This window comes from Protomyctophum parallelum (genome assembly GCF_964188405.1).
Source record: "Protomyctophum parallelum genome assembly, chromosome: 1".
In the NCBI taxonomy this organism is placed as follows: domain Eukaryota; kingdom Metazoa; phylum Chordata; class Actinopteri; order Myctophiformes; family Myctophidae; genus Protomyctophum; species Protomyctophum parallelum.
Genome location: NC_139697.1, coordinates 66,349,057 through 66,373,371, shown reverse-complemented (window position 1 = coordinate 66,373,371; position 24,315 = coordinate 66,349,057). Strand labels below are relative to the sequence as shown.

General features: G+C 40.4%; 2 protein-coding genes across 3 annotated transcripts; one reads left to right on the top strand and one right to left on the bottom strand.

Annotated features, from left to right (window-relative positions):
* Positions 1-2,283: 2,283 nt before the first annotated feature.
* ube2g1a (ubiquitin-conjugating enzyme E2G 1a) lies at positions 2,284-14,234 on the bottom strand. The gene is made up of 6 exons (XM_083766113.1): positions 14,067-14,234; positions 6,853-6,955; positions 6,586-6,683; positions 5,194-5,372; positions 4,728-4,847; positions 2,284-3,908 (listed from the first exon to the last, which is right to left on the bottom strand). Exons 1-5 carry the CDS (start codon positions 14,110-14,112, stop codon positions 4,761-4,763), a joined length of 513 nt encoding a protein of 170 aa, XP_083622239.1. The 5' UTR covers positions 14,113-14,234; the 3' UTR covers positions 2,284-3,908; positions 4,728-4,760.
* Positions 14,235-15,060: 826 nt separating this feature from the next.
* Positions 15,061-24,315, top strand: spns3 (SPNS lysolipid transporter 3, sphingosine-1-phosphate (putative)). Of its 2 annotated transcripts, none has more exons than XM_083789862.1 (14): positions 15,061-15,193; positions 17,416-17,661; positions 17,813-17,878; positions 18,320-18,456; positions 19,134-19,285; positions 19,391-19,457; positions 19,590-19,732; positions 19,834-19,986; positions 20,090-20,279; positions 20,394-20,459; positions 20,546-20,644; positions 20,835-21,006; positions 23,504-23,565; positions 24,108-24,315. In XM_083789862.1, the coding sequence occupies exons 2-14, from the start codon at positions 17,436-17,438 to the stop codon at positions 24,123-24,125; spliced, it is 1,551 nt and encodes a 516-aa protein (XP_083645988.1). In that variant the 5' UTR covers positions 15,061-15,193; positions 17,416-17,435; the 3' UTR covers positions 24,126-24,315. The 2 variants fall into 2 exon arrangements, with proteins under 2 accessions (XP_083645988.1, XP_083645989.1); XM_083789863.1 differs by having other exon boundaries at positions 15,078-15,197.

The window sequence follows — 24,315 nt, the reverse complement described above, 5'->3', positions numbered from 1 at the left end:
TAGGAGCACTTTTGACCTTGCAGCATAAATGATTGGAGAAGACCAGGCATGTCCTTATTTCTGTATAATTTTATTAAGGACAAAGCTTAGTTACCAAATTCATAATCGTCCATTGCTACTCATCCCAGAGCAGTCCCATCACAGCTGTTACGCCTGTATCAACAGAATAATTGTCAGGTATATATGGGGGCCTCATATTTGGCCTTGAAACGGGCCTCCAGATTCCTAAGGCCTGACTCACACGTGCGCAACAGATTGATGTATAATATAGCTGATGCATGACACTTATTGACTGATGCAAGCTCGCAATGCATATCCAATGGAAATCACATGGTTTGACACATTTTTGTTGTACGGCTGTGTTTCGACTGCCCCCCTCCCCCTCATACAACAAAAATGTTGTGTCAAACCATGTGACATAAGTCTCATGCATCAGCTATACATCAATCTGTTGTGAAGGTGTGAGTCAGGCCTAAGTATCCTGTATCCCTGTATCTAGGCCTGCATGCGATCATGACACAGAAACATAGCTCCCAGGCTCCTAGCCTCCTATCAGGAAAAGCAGGCACCTGACGTGCCCGTGCCCTTTTGGCGCAAGTCCCCCCCAAATAAAATGGCAGGCTGTAAAATAAATAACCCAAATAAAATGGCAGGCTGTAAAAGAAATAAGGGCCACAGATGATCCGTGGCCCTTTATCAATACTATATATTTTAATGTTTACATTGTAATGAGAACATATTGCTTATTTTACTGTCCAATGACATGGGCCAAGTTATTGTGGAACATCTTGCTCAATTAGCATAAGACATCCAATGTAGGCCCACTAAATGACTGATGTGAAATGGCACAAGGGACTGAACCCATAAAAAAGACCACCCCCAAAATGTTCTTGGGTTTGGGCCCCTTCCCCCTCAGTGCTCTCTGCACAGACCTGTGGAAAAGATCCTATATTAGAATATGGATTTATTATTTTATTAGACAATTATGTGTTTCTCATTAGTCATAAGCCTAGTAGCCTACTGTGCTAATCATGTTCAAATGATGTGAAGGTAAACCTCTCCAGAGGATATTCAGAGCGAATACAAGACAGGTGGGCACTAGGGACTGTGCAATGTGCACCATTGATATAATTAAATTAATATCAATTAAATTATACATTTCTTTTAGCAATGAGAAAGCACACGATTCCCGATGAAGCTGTAGTGCGTCAAAGTTTAGGGTTCTCTAGCATAAGAAGTATTGCAATTACTATAGTCTGGTTGCACACTAATTATAGAAAAATATATAGTAGCCTACTGTTAAAATGTGAAGAGATCTGGCCACACATGGGGACAGCTGGAGAAGATGGCCCAGGACCGTGGTCTGGAGAGCTCTTGTTCGTGGCCTATGCCCAAAGTTGGGCTATAGGCGTAAGTAAAGTAAGTACTGTTAAAAAAAATAGAACATTATACACTATATTTCATTTTAGCTCATAATAAACTCATTGTATTTGTTGTGTTTGGGGGTTTAAAGAATAGTGGGTTAAATATCACAACAAAACATGCTATGTTCGAGCCTACAATATTGTACATAAAATTGTGTTGCAGAATAAGCCTTTTCATAGGTTTCATAGATAGCTTCATACTTGTTTGACAGAACTATCATGTTGGATTCATGTTAATGTGTATTTTCAGACTAATTTAACTGTAAATAAACTTTTCACTCTGTACTTATCCCTCTACACACGTAACACACCAAACCTCTTTGCTGAAAATAGCCAATAGATCTGAAGATCTGCTATTTATTTACAGGCCATTTCAAATGGCCATAACCATGTGACCATTGCCATTTGAGATTTTGGACTTGATTTGAAGGCGACAGAGGCCTGAAAATCTACTATTAAAAAATACAAGGTGCATGTTCTGAAATGTGGGAAACAACACGTTTCATGACCATTTGAGAAATTTGATGTACAAATGTATTTGTCGACTGAATTGAGTCTCATAATTCTATCATCATGCTGCCGTCAAACTCTTCCAGTATTTAAGATGCTGGAGGACACAGGCTTGAAAGATGCATAGGCATAGCCCCTTCTAAACCTAATATGTTGAGACTGTCAGTGAACCATTGCAAAATAAATCTGTATATTTTATTAATCGTCATGTAAGCTCTGACAATATTTTACCATCTATGACTGTAAAAAGCTATATTATTATAGCATTTTCTCTGAATTATTCTTGCTCATTGTGTTTCAGTCATCAATTCCTGCATCATCCAAAATACCGGTCAATGAAATGCACAAGACATATTGAAAAAGTCATATTTTAGAAGATCTCACTACAGGTGACAATTTCATAACATGAAAAATATACATCAGTATTTTGTCTTTGTACATTAGGCAAAAACTGTAATAGTCCAAAATAGACAAAAAATGAAAAGAAAATAATTGAGGATCAGGAGAGAAAGGGAGGAAAAAGAACATGGGCATACATACTGTATACACAAACACTCTTAACATTCGCAAACCAAATCCAAACATTCAGGGGAGAAAAGTAAACTAAGGTTAAAGCATGCACAACAATTCCTACCTAGGGCAACACAAAAAGGTAAGGATGCACAAGGTCAAGATTTTGGTCAATATCCCATAACTTCCATGGGCGAATCGACACAGATATCGTGGCAAGTCTTTCACCAGTGGCATTTGTCTAGTATATACTATGACAAATGTTCAGTACCAATACTTATTTATTATTATTATTATGTGTGTGTTAAGTGTCTGCATTCACTGAAGATATGCAGTTTACAGACACTGTTCTATGAATGTGTCCGTGTAGTCAGCCCATCGGGCATAACTGTACATCCCAATTACCAAAACAGATTATTGCGCAATAATTGGCCAAAACCGAAATATCATGCATCCCTTATAAAGGAAAAACAGATGATGCTAAAATAGAACATTGGAGAAATAGACCCCAAATCAACCAAACCTTTATCACAATATAAATGAAATTAAGACATGTACACTTCACACAAAGGGGAGTTATTGCTACACCAACATATTACCAATATTCTAATTAAACATCATCCTCATGAACTGGACTGTTAAATAAATTCACACACACAATTGTCAAGGTGTTAAACAATTTCTCCAACTTTTCCGATATTTGTTTTTTTACTCTTGTTAAATGCAGGGTGGAGTTGCCAAGCATTTTTCAGGAGGCACTTTTGAAAAAAGATGTGGAAAAACTTTCAAGCATGCATGAGCAATGATGGGCAAGTTCCCTTTCCAAAGGCAACTGAAGAGTTAAGACCCATAATGAAGAAACATCCATGTACCCATAACCAAGGTTAAGTGCTGAGACTGTGAGAACTCATAACAGACATGCTTTGTGTATTCCAATATACCTACCAGCATTCCACCAACTACCTTTCCACATTAATATCATTCACAACTTCCTAGAACCAATCCTGCTCTATAGAAGTGAGATTCTTCAACAGTTTCAGATTCTTCCCTGCCTTCCTGTTAAAACAATCTAAACAGAATTAATAAACACTAGAGATGATAATGGGCAAATTTGACTAAAACCTATCAAAACATTACCTAAACAAGCGCTACTCATTTGGTCTAAGTGTGTTGCTGGATGGAAAGTGAGTTTATATATTATCCGGTTGTCTGTGCTATATACAGATCTTTACAATATTTTCCTGAATGTTGAAGCAGTTCATAGACTTCCAAAATCATTTTACCATCTTTTGTTGTTATTGAGTTGGCACTTGCTTGGCGAGTTTCTGTCAGTCATTGTAGCCACTGTTATGTTCTATTGCAGCCTATTGTAGCCAACCTGTTCCTACCCAAGTCAGGGGAAGGCCTGGCCAAAGAGTGGAAGAGTGCAGCAAAACAGTGCCATGTTGATTTTCAATTGAAGACCTGGTGAAGACAAAAAATACAATTTCAATGTCTATGAAAAGTAGTGAACCACATACATACATCTTGATTTTGTTGTTTTCTTCTCAATTATAACACAGTCAACTTGCAATTCAGAATGAGTTGCTAACCCGAGGTGGCCATAGCTGGTGTAGAATAGAGGCTGTCTGACTCAGACCCTTGAGCAAGACACTTTATCCCCAACAGCTCCCCACAGGATCAAAAAAAGCTATGTTTTCCTTCTTAATAAAAGTGTACACAAAAAGCCATCTTATATTGTATCACAGCTTTGGGCTTTTAAGGCACTGAGCCATGGCCTCTTGTAAACCTACTTTACAGTACAGGATACGTGTTAGCTATAGTAAAGTTAAATCTCTATATGCCAATAGTATTAACAGCTATAGCGTGTTTGTTCAGTAACAGGGTCTCTCCATCTCTCTTTAGTAAACATAATACATTTTCAAAACAGGATAACAACTTTATCCAATCAGGAGAGGTAACCCCCAAAGATCAGATATTAGCTTTAATTGTCGTTCCAATTCCAATTTTGTCTGATCATTTTTGATTTAATTCACTTCATCCTCAGTATGAGTGATCAAATTGGTATCCCGAGTCCCGATGTACCCCTGCTACTGAACAAACTCTATAGCATTAGCATAGCTATAGTGGAATAATCAGAATATTTACACTTCTTTTAACAAAACAAATATCACTTATGCCCCTTATATCAGACAAATAATGTACACCATTTCTTCTTTAACATTTCAGTTCTGAAACCAAAGACTGGGTTAACAAAGTCAAAGCCAGTCCATAAACACATACCCTGAAAACGTGAAGCTAGAACTTTGCTAAATATCACTCAAAAGCAGTCTCTTGGCTCTTCCGTACACAACGGGCAACTTTCCTCTTGAATTCTCCATGTCTGTCCTCCCTCCACTCTTTCTGCAGAAGGAAATTTGAGAAAGAGAGGTTGTGGGCCTGATATGAAAGGTGGATAATGTGTGTGTGTGTGTGTGTGTGTGTGTGTGGTATTACTACATTCGTACATTTGTAGGTCTAGCTTTTTTGTGTAAATTATTGATGTGTGCTAGAATTTAAGTGTGTTGTTTTTCCCCTTGTGGTTCAATACACACAATTTACAAGAAATGAGAAAAGGTGAGTGAGGGCTATGGCAGTCTTGGCTATTCATTCCATCCAACATTTAGGTTTAAAATGAAAAGCAATCAGGCATTATGCCCGTTGGTAGCCTTTGCTTTATTTTTCTCTGCAAAAGGAGCTGTGTACTTACTGCAGCATCCACGTTTGCTGGCGAGTCCCCATTTGGGTCTGCAAGCATAGAGATAACACTAATCATAATGGTTTCCACTGTATGGATGGGCAGCCAGCGTTCCTCTGGTTTCTCATAGCCGTACTTATCCTCCCCAGGCTCGTGCAAAATAGAAATACATACATCTCCATTCTTGTCAACTGGAAGAAAAAAAATATATAATTTATTTTTTAATCATGAAGCAGGATATGGTGTTCGAAAAAACCTCTTCTGTCAGTACTGGATAATTTAATTATAAAACTTGTCTGAATATACACTAAGTATGCAACTGTGGATTGTGAGCCAATAAGCCAATCGGTATCTATGAATACTGTATATCTACGCCAAGGTCTATCCACTTGCCATTGATGTGATATCGTTGGAACCTTTCAAATGTATTAAACAGTGAAAGTCAAACCAATTACAAAGTCCTTGCTCAATATTGGGCATGCTGCTGGAACTAGTTTAAAGATAAACAGAATTTAAATAAAAAAATAATTAGTTTAAGGTTTTTTTGACTTGCCATAAAACAATCTTGATATTCACAATTTGTAATTGCACAAATGAATACCCCAATTTAGCCATTATGCCAAGCACCCTTGAACAGTGTACCACTGTTGGTCTTAGGGAGGGTGTAGAATAGATAGCCTACTAGTTATACTAGTACTCATAAAACACCTTTTTTCACCTGGCAGTGAGGAGTTTCACTCTGAGGTTGTAACATACTGTAACATACGCAGGTAGACTATGCTATCCAACCCCGTTGACCTCCCTGTTGAATAGGCACACCGGTATAAGGCAAACAAGTTAAAATGGAAAACTATCACCAGACAAAATAATAGTACCTGGGGGCACTTCAGGAGACTACCCAAATAAAATATGTGACGTAACTAACGTTATTGGACATCAAGGGGGAGGGCATATATACAGTATATACCCTCCTCTCTCCTGTTGAGACTCTGAGGAAGAGGAAAGTCGAAACCAGTCATCCTTGCAAAACAATAAACACGTGGAGAGTGGAGACCAGTCAAGTACTCCAGTATTGTATTTGGGTAGTCGCTCCTGTAGTGCCCAGGTATTATTTTCGCTGATGCAAGTTGTCCCTGTTGAGCACCGGCAAGCCCTTCTTTTTTAGTTTTTATCATCCAGTCTAAACCTCGCCTAGACCGGATCTCACATGGGCGATTTAGGAACACAGACCACACTGGTGGAAAGTCTGCTGATGCGAGGATAACCTTCTACTACAGGCTGAAGCACACTGGACTTCTCTTTACCAAATAGAAAACTATGTTCATCCTCATATCCTATAGACTGGTTACAGGACCCGCAACAAACGAAAATGTATTTCATTCAGTGTACTATTCTTGAACATACCATTGGGGTGCCATATATCTGTGATAAATTTCATTTTAGGTGGCCTGAGAGGGTAGTCTTTGGGAAAAGTCAGATGTGCTTTAAACACACCACCTTCACTGTGAATGGGGAAAAAGCAAAGGGTTAAATTCAAGCAGCAGATGAGATGCAATTAGATGAAAAAATAAATATATTATACATATATATATATATATATATATACACACATACTGTCTCAAACCAAATTAGTTTCCCCTTTTGGAGAAAAGACAAACATTGTAGACTTACAACAGTGTGTCTGGAGGGCCAATGATTAAAACTTCCCATCTGTAGAGGTCATTATCATCTATCAAGCCTGCTGAGAATCCCTCCACAGGGTTCTTGTTCAGCTCTGCAGAGAGAAAAGTTTTACTCAAGGGAATTTGTATATGCCTCAAATGCCCATGTTAAAGTCATATCCAGTTATAAATGATCTGCTTGTAAGTGTATTATGGGCTATTAGATTTTAGGCTATCCATTGTCCCTTTTATGAAGGAGGTGAACGGAAAAGGAAAGAAATGCAGTATAAGTAAGTATAGATAGGTCCCCACCCAGATGACAGACTTTTAATACCTGAAATGGAAAAAAGACCATTACTTCAAAAGTAATCAAAACACTATACTATTAAAAGAAAAGTCAAATATTGGGAGAGACAATTTGATAAGGTTTGGCTGCCCCTTGTCCATTACTTGAGTAGAAACAATTAATAGACAGGCTGTACGCCATTTTCTTTTCAGATGTTTTCCATGAGCTTTCTATCATCTTACTATTTTATTCTATAGTATGCGGTGTCACTGAGCAGTATGGTTGGGAGGGTTGAGGGATTTCTCTTTTTTTGTCTTTGTATTTTTTCTTAATTTTTTTGTTTTCTATAAAAGATAAATGCATTTCATATCATAATGTTTGTGTAACAATATATAATCTGTTCAATAAAAAACAATTTTGGCCAAATTGTCAATATAAGAAAGAGCCAATCTACAAGCTCACAACGCTTGTAGATTGACAGGTGCTGTGAGCTTGTAAATCAGCTATTTTCACAACATTTATCTGTTGAACCAAACAAAATTGAATGCCTCAACTCCTACATTCCAAGTGCTTGTTAGGACAGGGGTCCCCTGTTCAAATATGATTATTTTGGGCAATATAGAGCACCGAGGTTTTTGACGTCAATATCGGTAGAGGGCGCAAATCCACGGGTTCGTGTACTTTTTATTTGCATTGTAATCCCAATAGGGGGATTTTACAGATCGCCTCATAATAAATGTGTTTTAAAAATAAACATGTCATCCCGGCCGTTTCACTCATATGGATATGAAGAATCAACTGACTGAGAGAAAACGATATTGTTACTGCTACTGAATTAGTTAAATTTTCGCTAGAAAATGTCAATCATATATGAATAACTGACTGTTGCAAACGATACAGCGACACCTCGCTGACAATAACGCAGAGATAGCTTGTTCATTTTTGGACCACAATGCTTATATGAAACGATTTTAAGATAACCCCATGTTATTCTCCCATAGAGAAATTACTTCCGTGAACCAGGCAGAACCAGGGGATGAGCAAGTGACGTCAGGACTTTGGCGCTCTATAGTTAGGCTCGCCCCGCTAGTGGTCCGTTTGCAATGAATCCAATGTTAATAGGCAGTATATTTTACATTGGATTCATTGCAAACAGACCACTAGGGGGCCATACCTAAAACCATGCCAAAAATCTAAAACTTGTCACCAAGTGCACAATTCTAACACATTTTGCCCCAGCTATCTTTAAACATGCCAAATGTGACGTTTTTGTATCCAGCAACGTGATGTTTTCCTTTTTTTTATCCAGTAGCATGTGTTGTTGTTACATGTGTCCAACTGTCCACAGCTTTCTACATACATGCATATGTGTAGTGGAACTATTCTATTGCATCAAACTGTAGACAGCAATTTGCATCAGTACCATGCACGTGACTAATTATCTACACAAATTGGATTGGATAAGGCTTAATGTTATTAGGTTATGACTACCACAGTCTCATATTCAACAATTAATTAATGGTGGCATGGCTGTTAGGGATGCCTAATCAAGGCTCTGAGTCACAGCCTTCATCCTGTCTTCTCCCTTTCCTAGGATTTCTCTAACATTTCACTCTGCGGTTATTGATTGGATTTAACATTAATACGATTTACTTTTGTGAGCATGACCTTTGGGAAAGTAGATCTTGACTTGTACTTGCCCGACGGGCCTTGTTTTTACACTTGGCTGACTTATGGCCTATTCATACTCCAGTTTTAGGTAATATGGTGGCAACTAAAATTGTTATTAGTAAAAACAGATAAATGTGTTTGACCACCACGGCGTGACGTCATGCAGTTTTCGGTGGTCACCTTATCACCTAAAACTAACTAGAACTGCACTCTGTCAAGTGCCAACTGAAGTTGAAATTAAATACTAAAACAAACTAGAACTGCACTCTGTCGAGTGCCTACTTGCTTGTTGCACACAAGTAGGCCATAAATGGCCTACTAGTGCGCAAGCAGAGCACGCAAGTACTGTCGACTGCTACAAACTGTCTGCTCAGGAATATGCTGATGATTTGTCCTGGCTCTCTAGAATACAGCTCTACGACTTACTTGAAAGGTATTTACCTGTCTGACACTATTTTGAGATCTGTTGAAGAACATGAAGGTAATTCTATTCAAGCATTTCAAATTCATTATTTCGTTACGTAATTAACAACAATCAATTACGTAATGTTGTAATTAATATGTTTTAGTGTCGGGAGGATTAAAGGTAATGCCCCTGGCCTATGTATACATGTATGTAATCTGACACCGCCATATCAAGCACAAGTAGTCATTACGTCATATGCTGGCACGGCGCATACACATCAAACGGCGACATACGCATTGAAGCACTGGACGAAAACTATTACTTGTGCGCTCTGCTTACGCAAGTAATAAACCTTTAAAGAAACGTATTATATAACTGGATGTTGATGGTGACGTAATTACGATATGTTTCAATATTGGTTGGGTAACAGGTAACGTATGTATGTATACATGACATGTATGTAAGGTGAAAGTACTATACTGTGGTCGGCTGGCGTATGTATGTACGGTATGCGTGGTAGGTATATATACTGGATGTTGATGGTGACGTAATTAAGATATGTGTCAATGTCGGGTTATAACTGGTTCGACCCACTAAACGTTTCAATGTCGGGTGGAAAAAAAGTATACATGTATGTAATCTGATGTCTTAATTACGTCACCATCAAAAGGCAGGTATAACTCGATTCGCCGACATTGAAACATATCTTAATTACGTCACCATCAACATCCAGTATATATACACCTACCACGCATACCATACGTACATATTGTCCAGCCGACCACAATACTTGTGCGCTCTGCTTGCGCAAGTAATATTATAAATATATAAATTAATATCCAGATAGCAGATACAGATTAGGCTTACATTTTAAAAGCAAGGTGTAGTAGATCATGGGGTCTAACTGACTCAGAGTCCACTAGAAGCTGCATGTTTGAATGATGTTCCAACATGCCTAGGACAGAGAATAGACGCCTTGCTTACGCCTGCATTGAACGAAACTATGAGCGTGAGCTGAAATGGACCCACACTCTGGCTCAGTCAGAGTGAGCCGGCTAGAGCAGAGCTCTGTGGTCAGCGAGGTAGCTATGACACCTACTGTAAGGGGTGAGTAGGCACTAGGGTCTAGTGCACTGTACGTGTACAAGTGTGTACTGCCTAGTCACTAGGCTACACATACACACAGTATACTATACACATCGTCTACACTGAGAAAGTTCATAGATCTCCTGCTAAATGTCGTGTAGTGTACCCATGGGGAAGGGCCAGAGGGACCCACATTCACTATGGTAAGATTGCTAAAAAAAACTACCAGGGTCCAACAAGGTGAAATCCAGTGGATTGAGGCAGCGCAGCACAAATTAACATTCGCAGAAACTAATATTGTAGGGTCTCACTCTCAGCATGTTTAGGCAAGTTAGATTTAAGACTTCTTTTTACCCCTTTTCCTCCCCAATTTAGTCGTTATGCCAATTGATTCCTCTCGGCACACATTTCTGTGTTGTCACTGCTGTTGTATCCTACTGACTCACCTACCAGTGAGGAGCCCCCGTCGGCTTCATCCTACTCCTCCTGCTGACCGGTACCATCCCAGCCCGTATAAGTATGTGGCTGTGACTATTATCGCCTTCCTATCTCCTCCCTTACTTAGCAGGGCTTTTCTTACCCCTCCCCTACTGTGCAAGGTTTTTCCTTTTTGAGTTGGGCATTGTTATAATCTATTAGAGTCTGGAAAAGCATTCCAGTAGCCAGCTCGTAGCAGTTTTAGACCATGGCTGGTTAGTCCGATCACCCGTTGATTCCTGTGAAATTCCAGGAAAATCCTGCCTAGGGAACCAAATTGCTCAGGGCTGGCACTGGGTCAGCGTTGCTGATGAGGATGATGCTCTTACTGCTGCTGCTCATGTGTTTTTCAGAACAGTTTTTTGTGTTTAAGTTATTGAGAACTACGGTATGCGCAGCTGACACTATCTAAGAAACAGCCATGGGACAGAATGTGATTCTTGATAACGTTAGCCATGTAGCTTGACAACAACGGTGAGTCACTTGGCTAGGCTAAATCATTAGTTGGTTTAACAACGAAGCAGTCCAGTTTACCTTTTAGCAGAGGAGCCAGAGTGGTAGGTATATATACTGGATGTTGATGGTGACGTAATTAAGATATGTGTCAATGTCGGGTTATAACTGGTTCGACCCACTAAACGTTTCAATGTCGGGTGGAAAAAAAGTATACATGTATGTAATCTGATGTCTTAATTACGTCACCATCAAAAGGCAGGTATAACTCGATTCGCCGACATTGAAACATATCTTAATTACGTCACCATCAACATCCAGTATATATACATCTACCACGCATACCATACGTACATATTGTCCAGCCGACCACAATACTTGTGCGCTCTGCTTGCGCAAGTAATATTATAAATATATAAATTAATATCCAGATAGCAGATACAGATTAGGCTTACATTTTAAAAGCAAGGTGTAGTAGATCATGGGGTCTAACTGACTCAGAGTCCACTAGAAGCTGCATGTTTGAATGATGTTCCAACATGCCTAGGACAGAGAATAGACGCCTTGCTTACGCCTGCATTGAACGAAACTATGAGCGTGAGCTGAAATGGACCCACACTCTGGCTCAGTCAGAGTGAGCCGGCTAGAGCAGAGCTCTGTGGTCAGCGAGGTAGCTATGACACCTACTGTAAGGGGTGAGTAGGCACTAGGGTCTAGTGCACTGTACGTGTACAAGTGTGTACTGCCTAGTCACTAGGCTACACATACACACAGTATACTATACACATCGTCTACACTGAGAAAGTTCATAGATCTCCTGCTAAATGTCGTGTAGTGTACCCATGGGGAGGGGCCAGAGGGACCCACATTCACTATGGTAAGATTGCTAAAAAAAACTACCAGGGTCCAACAAGGTGAAATCCAGTGGATTGAGGCAGCGCAGCACAAATTAACATTCGCAGAAACTAATATTGTAGGGTCTCACTCTCAGCATGTTTAGGCAAGTTAGATTTAAGACTTATTTTTACCCCTTTTCCTCCCCAATTTAGTCGTTATGCCAATTGATTCCTCTCTGCACACATTTCTGTGTTGTCACTGCTGTTGTATCCTACTGACTCACCTACCAGTGAGGAGCCCCCGTCGGCTTCATCCTACTCCTCCTGCTGACCGGTACCATCCCAGCCCGTATAAGTATGTGGCTGTGACTATTATCGCCTTCCCATCTCCTCCCTTACTTAGCAGGGCTTTTCTTACCCCTCCCCTACTGTGCGAGGTTTTTCCTTTTTGAGTTGGGCATTGTTATAATCTATTAGAGTCTGGAAAAGCATTCCAGTAGCCAGCTCGTAGCAGTTTTAGACCATGGCTGGTTAGTCCGATCACCCGTTGATTCCTGTGAAATTCCAGGAAAATCCTGCCTAGGGAACCAAATTGCTCAGGGCTGGCACTGGGTCAGCGTTGCTGATGAGGATGATGCTCTTACTGCTGCTCATGTGTTTTTCAGAACAGTTTTTTGTGTTTAAGTTATTGAGAACTACGGTATGCGCAGCTGACACTATCTAAGAAACAGCCATGGGACAGAATGTGATTCTTGATAACGTTAGCCATGTAGCTTGACAACAACGGTGAGTCACTTGGCTAGGCTAAATCATTAGTTGGTTTAACAACGAAGCAGTCCAGTTTACCTTTTAGCAGAGGAGCCAGAGGACATACATTTCTATCTAACTGTCTGGTGTCATTTAACTCGCCAGGTTAGCCCCTCTCGGAACCCTCCATAAAGCTTTTTTGAAATTTGGATGTCGCTTTATTGTAGGGTCCCTGTTCATAACTATATTTTCGTATGGGAATTTTGGAACGCGGACATAAATATGCTCCGTAACATCGTATCTGCGGCGTTTGACGGCCTGTTTTCCTTTGAGGGCTTCTGAATTCGTGAACTATAAGTACCTATACAAACCGCTGCGAATATCTCCTGTGGCGCGGAAGCCGTTAAGTATTTTTAATTTTAACCGATGTTTGACCGATTTGGTCGCTTTATTTCTTCTTGTTTGTTTACCGTTTATTGTACCGCCTCCCGGTGTGCGGTTGGCTTGTGCCGGCTACGTCCCTGCCTCTGATCTGCTCTGTCATAGCTATAGCGCCACTAGCTAGCCAGATAGGCGGTACAATGAGGTGTCAATAAACAAGGAAGGAAGAGAAGAATCAAAGCGACCAAATCGGTCAAACAAAGATTAAAAATACTTAACGGCTTCCGCGCCACAGGAGATATTCGCAGCGGCATGTATGGGTACTTATACTTCACACATTCAGAAGCCCTCACACGAAAAAAAGTCGTCAAAGAGCGCAGACAGGCGTTATCCACGTTGTTTATGTTTTATGTATGTCCGCGTACCAGGTGGCAGGATACTGCTGGAACAGGACCCCATGGTCTGGGTCTAAAAAATGTCAGAAACTTCAGTACCATTGGGTTCTGCTTGGAGGGCTACTCGCCAGGTGTACATAAACAGCCCAGGTTAGCTGATATCTCTGACAGCGGTTCGGTGTGCAGACACTGTAGTGCAGCATTAACAAACAACTTATCTCTCTACACAGACACAGCAAACGGGTCTAAGTTACAGTTTATATGACAACAGGACATGTCAGTAAAGTTGATTTACAATTATAATCCGTTTACAATACTTGCAATGTCATGAAACGTTACACAGTAGGACTTTCTGGTTCACAGAAAATAGTTTTTGCGCCAGCCAGCGGCATCACTTGAATCAAAGCTAACGTTAGCATCACGCTAGCTGGTTAGCTTGGCTATCTGTTAGCCGATATGCATTTGTCAATAACGGGTTTATATTACCTGCCAGCTGTCTTCTTAGTAACAACACCGACTGGGGCTCCGTCATGTTTCAGCTACCTTTAACACAGATATGTTCAATGTGAATATGTCGACACGGCAGCGTTAACTTAACGTTCAATAAACAGTATCCTCTCTTCCGTTTATGTTTAGCAACAAGCTCGTCATCCTTCTTCTACATGATGTGAATTTGACTACAGTTCTAAGTATATAGCGTGTAGCGCCCTCTACTGTGCCGGGTGTACAGTTTGCGAATGCGTTCATCATCAAGACTGTCATGAATGATGACCAGTGGCACCGCTCTAGTGTTTGTAATTTAACCCTCTTATGTTATATATAATAGACTTATGTATGTCAATAGTCATATATTGTAATAAACTGTGAAATGATTAAGATATATCATATACCGGTATTTATTTGGTTAATTTTGTGAGAAACTTGAAAAACTTTATTAGGACGGTGACGATTTTGAAATCCCTTATCCATTACTGAATGTTGGTGGCTTGGTGTATGAATACTGAATGTATGATCCAACATGGTCAGCGTCCCAAGTTGACAGACACATTGATCTTAATTTGATGTGTATAATTTCAGACACATGCCAACATTTATTTTCACACCCAAGAAGTATGAGTGAGAATATTGACATAATTTGATTATAGCACCTATTATTCTTTGCATTTACTGCAAAACGGTGACAAGTTATAGGCCTACTGTAGGTTATCTTAGGGAAGTGGTCATTTCAAAGACATGGAAAGACTTAAAAAAAGAAGTTATTGTACATAGCAGAACAAATTACACACCAATAAGTATACTGTAGAAACAGTATTGATTAAGGGCATACGACTAGTGGCCAGGGACATTGCACAAAGAGTTAAAAGAAGAAGAAGACAGACGAAGTGTACAACATTACATCACATGGGTGATCTGTGTGAAAGCGCATGACCAGCCCAGAAAGGGGCTGGTCCCTTTGCTAACCTAATATGACACAGAGCATATTAGAGTCCCAGGGAGATAGATCTCTGTTGGACCTCTTCAAGCCTGGTATAGTGTGAGTTACCTTAATCACTGAGAACTATACTAATATGGGATGTGGTGAATAGGACATCACGTCAAGACTTCATTAACTTGTAGGTAAGGCTGGTTTTGACTTAAGTTTTATTTTGAGACAATACATATGTTATTAGATATAGTGTTGATATTGAAACACTGCCAGAACCACATAATATGATAGACAGCTTCAAACTCAATGTGAGTCAACGATTGAGTATAGACCATTTGCTTGCAAAGAAATTGAAAGTGAAACTAATAGCTGCATTTCAATTGCATTGGCAACAGGCAATGCAATGGACTCTCCAAACTGGGCTGAATGCATTGACTACACACCATAAGAAGACATTCCAGAAACCATTCAGTATACACAGAGCAAGGGGCTGTGTTTAAAATGAGGTATTCATTTGCTAAACATTGTTGTGAAAAAACATTTAGATTTTTCATAGGGTTGAAGGATTCAAATGTCTTGTGTATACTGTAATAAAAAATTAGTTACTTTTGTTTTGGCTCCTTGGGACATATGCAGCAGCATAGCAACATGATAACAAAACAAAGAAAAGCAGACCTCTATAATAGTATACAGCATACACTTCATGTACACTCACTGTAGTTTCATGAAATTCACCCATTCAATCCCAGGATATTTTGTTCACAGATAGGAGGGTTAGTCTGTTAATAATACCCAGGCTGCCACACATCACTGTGGGCAGCTGGGACTGTAGTCAATTATGTAGGCCTACAGCATCTTACTGTAGACTGATTATACTGTGTAGCATAGAGCTTTTTCTTTCTTTCTCATTGATATTACTTGTGTACATCCAGTCCCAATACTCCTTTTATATGGCGTCACAGTAGGCCTAGAACAGGATTCATCATTATTATTATGTATGTATGAATACAGTATGTATTTACTGCATGTATGTCCCCTCGGAAGAAGATCACAGCCTATGAAAGCCTGAAAAATGCCTGTGGAATAACACGCGCACAAGAAACCAGCCTGTGCAGCTTTGCCACTGAACGCTTTTTGCAGGTTTTTCCCCTCATAAATTGCACACATAGTAACTTATAGATAACAATATTAGAGAGTGAGGCAGGTCAGTAACGCCACACCATGATCTCGATCAGCGACGCTCGCTCACACACACACACACACACACACACACACACACACTCGCACTCAACATCCTCCACTTGTTTTCCTTGAATTATGTCACCCGTCTCACCGTATGTATATTCATGTATTTATTTGTTATTAATTAATTAATTAATTATTAAATATGTTTGTTTGTTTGTTTGTTTATTGTCTGGGCAGTGTTTGCTGTATTAAGATTTAGATAGATGTACTCTAGCATTGTAACAAGACAAGGAATTGAGGGCAGAGAGATGGAAGGCTATGCAGCACTGATCTCCAGCTGGAAAAACAGAGATGTAGCAATTATGTGGTCAACGCACTCTCCGGGTTAACTACTGGGGTGACCTGTAGCTTGCCATTTTTCACTGTGGCTCAAAACCTTCACCACAACAAATCTTTAACTACAAACCCTGAGTGATATCGTTTTTGCGGGTGTCAAAACATCCCATGGTCAAGTTGCAAAACAGCCAACAATGTTTCAACTTGAGTGCTGTATACTATATACATGATTATTGAGTTCAAAGTGACAGGTCTAGCTGTCCACAACTGTCCGCGACTGTGCGTGTGTGTGTGTGTGTGTGTGTGTGCGTGCGTGTGCGCGTGCGTGTGTGTACTTCCCCAGAATCCCCACTCTATGGTATTCATAAATAACTCAATCAAAATGTCATGTTTAGGCCTGGGCTGTGGCTCAGTGGTCCAGGCACTTTGGCCGGTAGTCCGAGTCTGGCAGTGTGCCTTTACTGCATGTCACCCCCCCATCTCTCTCCCCCATTTCCTGTCAGCCTACTGTCTGTCCCTCTATAAAAAATATTAAATAAAGGCGAAAGCCGCAATAAAAACAAAAAATAAATAAAAAGTAATGTTTAGCAGGTTAGGGTTAGACTTGTTTACAACACACAGGTCACAATCAAATCCCAGCTCTGAGGTTAGAAAAATGATAGCCTACATCTAAAGTAATATATAATATTATATACCGTATATAGCATATATTTAGGAGCGGCCATAGTTTAGTGGGTAGAAATCAGATGGTCACCAGTTCACCCCACAATCCATCACCTGAGCAGCCATTAACTAGCTTGGTGTAGATTAAACTGAAATTCAGACAGAATTAATAAAGGTCTACCTTCTATGCATAACCAACCACTGTTCAACATATTCTGCTTGCAGGTGAATAAAAGCCTGGTACAATGGAGTCGAATGGACCAGTGATGCTGCAGCAGGATGGAGGGACAGCCCATCTGAGTAACAGTCACAGCCCTACTCCACGCTACGGTTCCATTGTTAATAGCCATTCCTCACTTCTACCAGCCACAGAGGTGAAACCAGTCGTATCACCTGTGCGCTCGTATATAGCAGTGGCTGTGCTCTGTTATGTCAACTTGCTCAACTACATGGATCGATACACAATAGCAGGTTGAATGATCCCCTCTTCTTTACAGTCATCCACAGTGTTCTGTATGCATAATAACCTCTTGTTTGATGGTGATTTATACTTATTATACTTTATTGCGCACCAGCGTCGCTCAGACTTAACATGATGTTTTGAATCTTTATTTTCATGAAGGAGTCCTTCTCAACATACAGAAATTCTTTGACATAAATGACAGCACATCTGGACTTCTACAGACAGGTATAACAATGCAGTCAAATGCAAAACTACATTCTCAAGCACTTTTTTACTGTTTCCACTCGTGCATTGCTTGAATGATAATAGAATGTAAAAGTTACATTTGTATGGCAATGGTTATGGTTTATCGGTCCAACACCTACAAGCCATCTTAGAGGCTAATAGTATTTGAATGTCAAATAAATTCTATGACCTTCTGTTATTTAAATGATTTATTTGTATTGAAACTTTACCTCTACTCTTGCTAAGCCAAAATGTGAAGTTAGGTGGTATGTCTTCTGATACATACTGTAGGCCGATACATTTAATCATTGTTAGTTTGGAGTGTGTGCTTGGTTGCAATCAATCTGTGGCAACATGTTGCAAGTGAATGATTCTGCATGTCAAATTATGAGATAGACATATCTCAGAGATAGTTTGCATAAAATATTAACATACTTACAGTTTTCATCTGCAGTTTCATTTTTTTGGCTCCTCTGTTTGGCTACCTTGGGGACCGCTACAACCGGAAGGTTATCATGATTGTTGGCCTGAGTGTGTGGCTTGTGACTACCTTGAGCAGCTCCTTTGTCAGCGAGTCGGTAATTGAAACCTCAAGAATTTAGTGCGTACACATGTACTGTTCAAGAACAGAAGCACCATTCATCTGCCATTTGTTTGATCTTTCCATTTAAATGACATTCTAATCTAGGGTAACACTGCTGCTTCTGCTTAGAATTATGTTATGCTTTCAGCCCAAACCACACCAATGCAACTAGTCACAACTCCTTGCAACAAAACAGTTTTAAGATCAACCGCAACAATGCAACTCCTTGCAACAGCCATTGGGGATAATGGTTGCAAGTAGTTGTATGTGGAATTGGTGCGGTTTCGGCTTTACTCAAAAAATTAGAGCAGTTCAGTTCGTATGAGTAAACAATGAACATTCATTATGGTGGCCCATAGCTACAGAAGACCAAATATTAACTTGGGAAAATGTAGTATACATACAGGTTCAAAACGGAAGGATGGAATACATTTAAATATACCTAGATGGTGTGTAGTGTACTAGTACAACATGACAGATCAAAGCCTTTCTCTTGATTTCTACCTAGTAGTGCTCATTATTTACACACTAATCAGTCTGTTCTTGGCATATTCCATTGATGATTTAAAAATAATCTAATTAATTTAAGTCCTTTTTGTATATATCGTATATATGTTTTTGGGTCAGTTGGACAACATATGTGCCATCCTTTAACTTCCATGTTCTTTTCAGTATTTCTGGTTCTTGGTGTTGATGAGAGCTCTGGTCGGGACAGGAGAAGCCAGCTACTCCACTATTGCTCCCACCATCATTGGAGACCTCTTCACTGGAGGTCAGAGGACCATCATGATCGCTGCCTTCTACATCTTCATTCCTGTCGGCAGGTTAGACACCTTCAGATATGGCCAGTATAATTTGTATTCATTAATCCCTTTGGAGTGTTTAGGACTTGGAAGGGGTTATACAACTGTGCGTTTTGTTTTTCTTAGTGGTCTTGGATATATAACGGGATCATCCATAGCCACTCTCACAGGGGACTGGCGTTGGGCTCTTAGGGTAAACAGATTCATAACATCATATTAAATAATAGTAGACTGTTTCAGATCTAAAAATAATACTACATAAATCTGCTTCTATATAAACTGGTTGGGCACTCACAATATGTGATACAATTATTTGTGTCATAAGGTCAATCCCATTTTAGGTGTAGTGGGTGTTGTCCTGCTCATCTTCTTATGCCCCAACCCACCAAGAGGGGCAGCAGAAACCAATGGAGAGGGAATCATAGGACAGAGCTCATACCTAGAAGACATCAAATACCTTCTGAAGAAGTAAGCAGTTCACTACTGCTTTCACTAAATTAAATTGACACTGATTTGCCTTCACATCCTCCTATTTACTGTACGTATTAATTGTCCCTCTGATGCTCCAGTAAGAGTTTTGTGTGGTCGACAATGGGAGTGACAGCCATGGCCTTCTTTACCGGAGCCCTAGCTTTCTGGACGCCCACCTTCCTGTCCAGAGCTCAGGTCACACAGGGAATCCGACCGCCCTGCACCCAGGAGCCCTGCGACAACTCAGACAGGTACGAGCAGGGCGTTCCTTGATCCACCTCTCCCATCTTTACATCAATTAGTTCAAATGTGAGGGATTTTAATGGAACAATCCACTTCATCTCCCCCGAACAGTTACATCTTTGGTGGCGTCACGGTGGTGTCAGGCATTTTAGGTGTGTGTCTTGGAACCACATTTTCCAGGTGCCTGAGGGACAAAGTGCCAAATGTTGATCCAATCATCTGTGCTGTGGGCATGCTGGGATCAGCCCCTTGTTTCTTTTTTGCCATCTTCTTGGCATCAATCAACATCCCTGGCACTTATGTAAGGAATTCACCCTTTTTCCATTTGCAGTATTCTATAACAGCCATTGAGGGTAACATTTAGTGCTGGAGGAAATAAGATAGATTAATGTCATAATCACATCTGTTTTTATAGGTGTTCATTTTCATTGGAGAGACACTGCTATCATTGAACTGGCCCATACTGGCCGACATATTGCTGGTGAGTTTTGCATTGATGGCTAGAATCAGCAGTCTGCTTGAATATATAGATTGACTGTATCATTATGTAATGCCTGTGTTCTTCAGTATGTTGTTGTGCCAACCAGAAGGGCCACAGCCGAGGCGCTCCAGATTATGGTGTTGCATCTCTTGGGTGATGCAGGGAGTCCCTACCTAATAGGAATGGTGAGAAATCATCAATATTCTGACCCCTGTATGTTGTGTTCTGTAATTCAACAGAATTCTAACAGTAACAGTGGATATGTTGCGACAATGTACTGTCTGACAAATGTAATGTCTTTGGTAAACCAAGTGTTGCTGTATCTACAATATATATCACTGACCGCTACCTCTTTGGTTTCACGCTGTTCTCTAGATATCTGACGCTATAGGTATGTACAACCCTGAAACGTACGAGTGGAAGTTCCGCAGTCTACAGTACAGCTTCCTTCTCTGTCCCTTTGTGGGAGTCCTGGGCGGTTTGTTCTTCCTCATGACTGCCCTCTACATTACCCAAGACAGGAAAGCAGCTGATTCATTGGCCAAAGGTAATTGGACAATGTTTCCAGTCTTCCCAAGACAGAATATTGTTGCGACGGTAGGTCGTATTTACTATGAAAACCTGCATTTCCCGTTTGTTTATTGCGTCACCCATGCCACGCCTCCATATATGGTCACAACTCATGACATCGCGCTTCCATATATGGTCACGCCTCGTGACATCATGCACCCATATATGGTCACGCCTTGTGACATGATGGAGACCCTTAGATCTCCATATATGGTTGTCAGTCCAACCACTGTGGTTGCCGCGACGCGACTCAGACTTGCAAATGAACCAAGCTGGTACAACACATGGATCTCCATATGTGGAGCTGACTACCTGGATCTCCATATATAAAGACACTGACCTCATTTCAGTTCAGTTAAGTTTATTAACGCCCTTCAGTAAGACGCCCTCAGGTTGTCTTACTGGTTAAATTGCTATGGCTTAAGTTGCGTAGTTCTTTCCAAAACAACTGCTTTTGTTTTTTGGGCAATGTAGAAACAATTTTAAGAATGCATAATGTTGTGTGAGTGTGTGAATGTTTGTGTGCATGGCAGCTTGTGTATGTTCAGTATGAGAGACTGGCATGGGACTGAGAGTCTGCAATTGTGTTGTGTTAGCGCAAATGACGCAGTCATTGCTTGGAGGAGGCCACAAATCGTGATACTTTCTCAAGGACAACCCCTGACAATGCCCTCTTTGTGCCCTTCCTCTCTGCTAAGCCACTGCAACTCACTTCCTATACTGCTCCCTTTCGCACAGAAGACAACAAATTCCACTTCCAGTGAATCAGAGGCAAAGAGGCCACACGAGAAATTTGTTTTCCTAGTTGGCATTTGAGGTGGCCATATTCTCACCATGCTGTTGGGGTTGTCACTGTGTCTATCAGTTTGCCAGCTACACAAACATGGCTGTAACAGGGCTCAGTAGGCCTGCACTGGACAGACAACAGCAAGGGTTATGGATCAAACTTCTCTTTTATTTCCAGACTCTCAAATTAAGCTGCTTGCTATGCATGCCACAGTATATTTAATCACAAAGTAGATATTACGATTAGGAAATTCAGTTATTTACGGAAAGTCCCAAACATCATGTTCTTTCAGCATAATTGGGTCCTAATGCTCTTTCAGAGTAATTCTAGTTTCAGGTAATTGAAGAGAGAGGCAAGATGGTTCATGTTGTTATGACAGAGACTCTCTCCCCTCAGTGGGTGAGGGAATGGTCAATTTATCCTTTGTGCATTGATTAGGATTACGTCAATGCCCAACAATGTGCTGTCACACTCAGCCCAGTCTGGTGCTTTTACATTAATAATACACTTTATTTATATAGCACCTTTCATACATAAAATGCAACCCAAAGTGCTTCACATAAAACAAATAACAAGCAGCGGAATGCCGAAAAACTAAAAAGCAGGTCAATACAAGACAAAATATATACAAATTAGCAAATAAAAATAGCAATACAAAAATAAAAAATGGTAAGGAAATTTGTATCAGAACATTGAATATGAACACAAGATAAATCTAAACAAATGCCAAGTTGAAAAAAATAAGTTTTCAACTCGTTCTTAAAAACAGCAAGGGAGGTCGCCCTTTTAAGGTGCAGTGGTAGTGTGTTCCACAACTTGGGGCCATAGACCCAGAAAGCGGCCTCACCGGTGTTCTTATGTTGAGCTTTGGGTAATTTTAATAGAAGAGTGGATGAAGACCCGAGTGTTCTAGTGTGAACATAAAAAAAAAGTATGGAATCCTTAATATACAAAGGTGTCAGGTTATTAAGTGCTTTACAAATAAAAGTGCTTTAAAATCTATTCTGGTAACCAATGTAGTGTTGACAGGACTGGACTAATGTGATCTCTTCTTCATTGTATACATTGTATAGACTGCTGTACAGCCTCTACTCTACTCTGCTAATTAGTTTGACTAAGGCCAGGCACCACTAAGCTCTACTCTACTCTGCTAGTTAGTTTGACTAAGGCCAGGCACCACTAAGCTCTACTCTACTCTGCTAGTTAGTTTGACTAAGGCCAGGCACCACTAAGCTCTACTCTACTCTGCTAGTTAGTTTGACTAAGGCCAGGCACCACTAAGCTCTACTCTACTCTGCTAGTTAGTTTGACTAAGGCCAGGCACCACTAAGCTCTACTCTACTCTGCTAGTTATTTGACTAAGGCCAGGCACCACTAAGCTCAAATGGTGCTGAGGCACACTGGACTGTACCAGGAGTGCCTTGGGATATTGTGACAAGCACACAGTAATATTATTGCAATGAATACAACTACCGGTATGGAAAAAGACAACTTTCCCAATACAGATATTATACCCTAAAATCTTCACTATGAATACAGACGTGCCTTGAGATTTAGATGACCAGTGATGAGGTCGAGTCTTTGTGGTCCGCCTAGGTCTCTGATCTTGTACCCTCTGTAACAACTTTGTTTCCTAGTTGGTTTCTTTGGTGCTGAGTCAGCTCATGTGTTTATTTTCATGTTCCAGGACATCCTCCACCACAGAGGATTGAGTCTAGGGTTGAGTCCACCATGGAGTCCAATACTGGGGTAAAGCTTGAATGTCTTAATAATAATATACACTAGAATAATTGCACGCACGCACGCAGGGCTTTCACTGTGGCTGCCACAGTAAAGCCCTGTCATCCCAGGTAATCAGATACAAATGCTGATAACTTAATTTGCTTTCTTTTGAGTTGAGCAATGACCATGCAAGTTCCCTTTTTGTCTTGTTACTGTCAATGTAACCATTTCACAACAGGAAAACAGGTGCTTTCAAATGAAGCAACTCAGTGCAAAGTGCACAGCAATGTAACTCTGTTGAAATGGTATCCTCCCATTGGGTGGTGCTGTTTGTCTTCACTGGATACTGAAACATTAACAATCTAGTTTTCGTGAACACAGGGCTTCTTGATCTTGTAACATTTCTAATCAAATTTGGTGACATTTCGAAGATCTGTACGTCTGTCTTGCCCATTTTGTCATTAATAGTTTCATTCTTTATACTGTCCTGGTTAAAAAAAAATCATAATAATAATCTGCTTGTCTTTGTCTGTCTGTCTGTCTGTCTGTCTGTCTGTCTGTCTGTCTAGGAAGCAGTGGTAACCTAATTAATTATTGTTACCAGAACATCATTGGTTCACATCCTGAGGTTGACTATGGCGCTCCCCTATTGTTGAGGTGCAGCAGAACATGTGTGTGTGTGTGTGTGTGTGTGTGTGTGTGTGTGTGTGTGTGTGTGTGTGTGTGTGTGTGTGTGTGTGTGTGTGTGTGTGTGTGTGTGTGTGTGTGTGTGTGTGT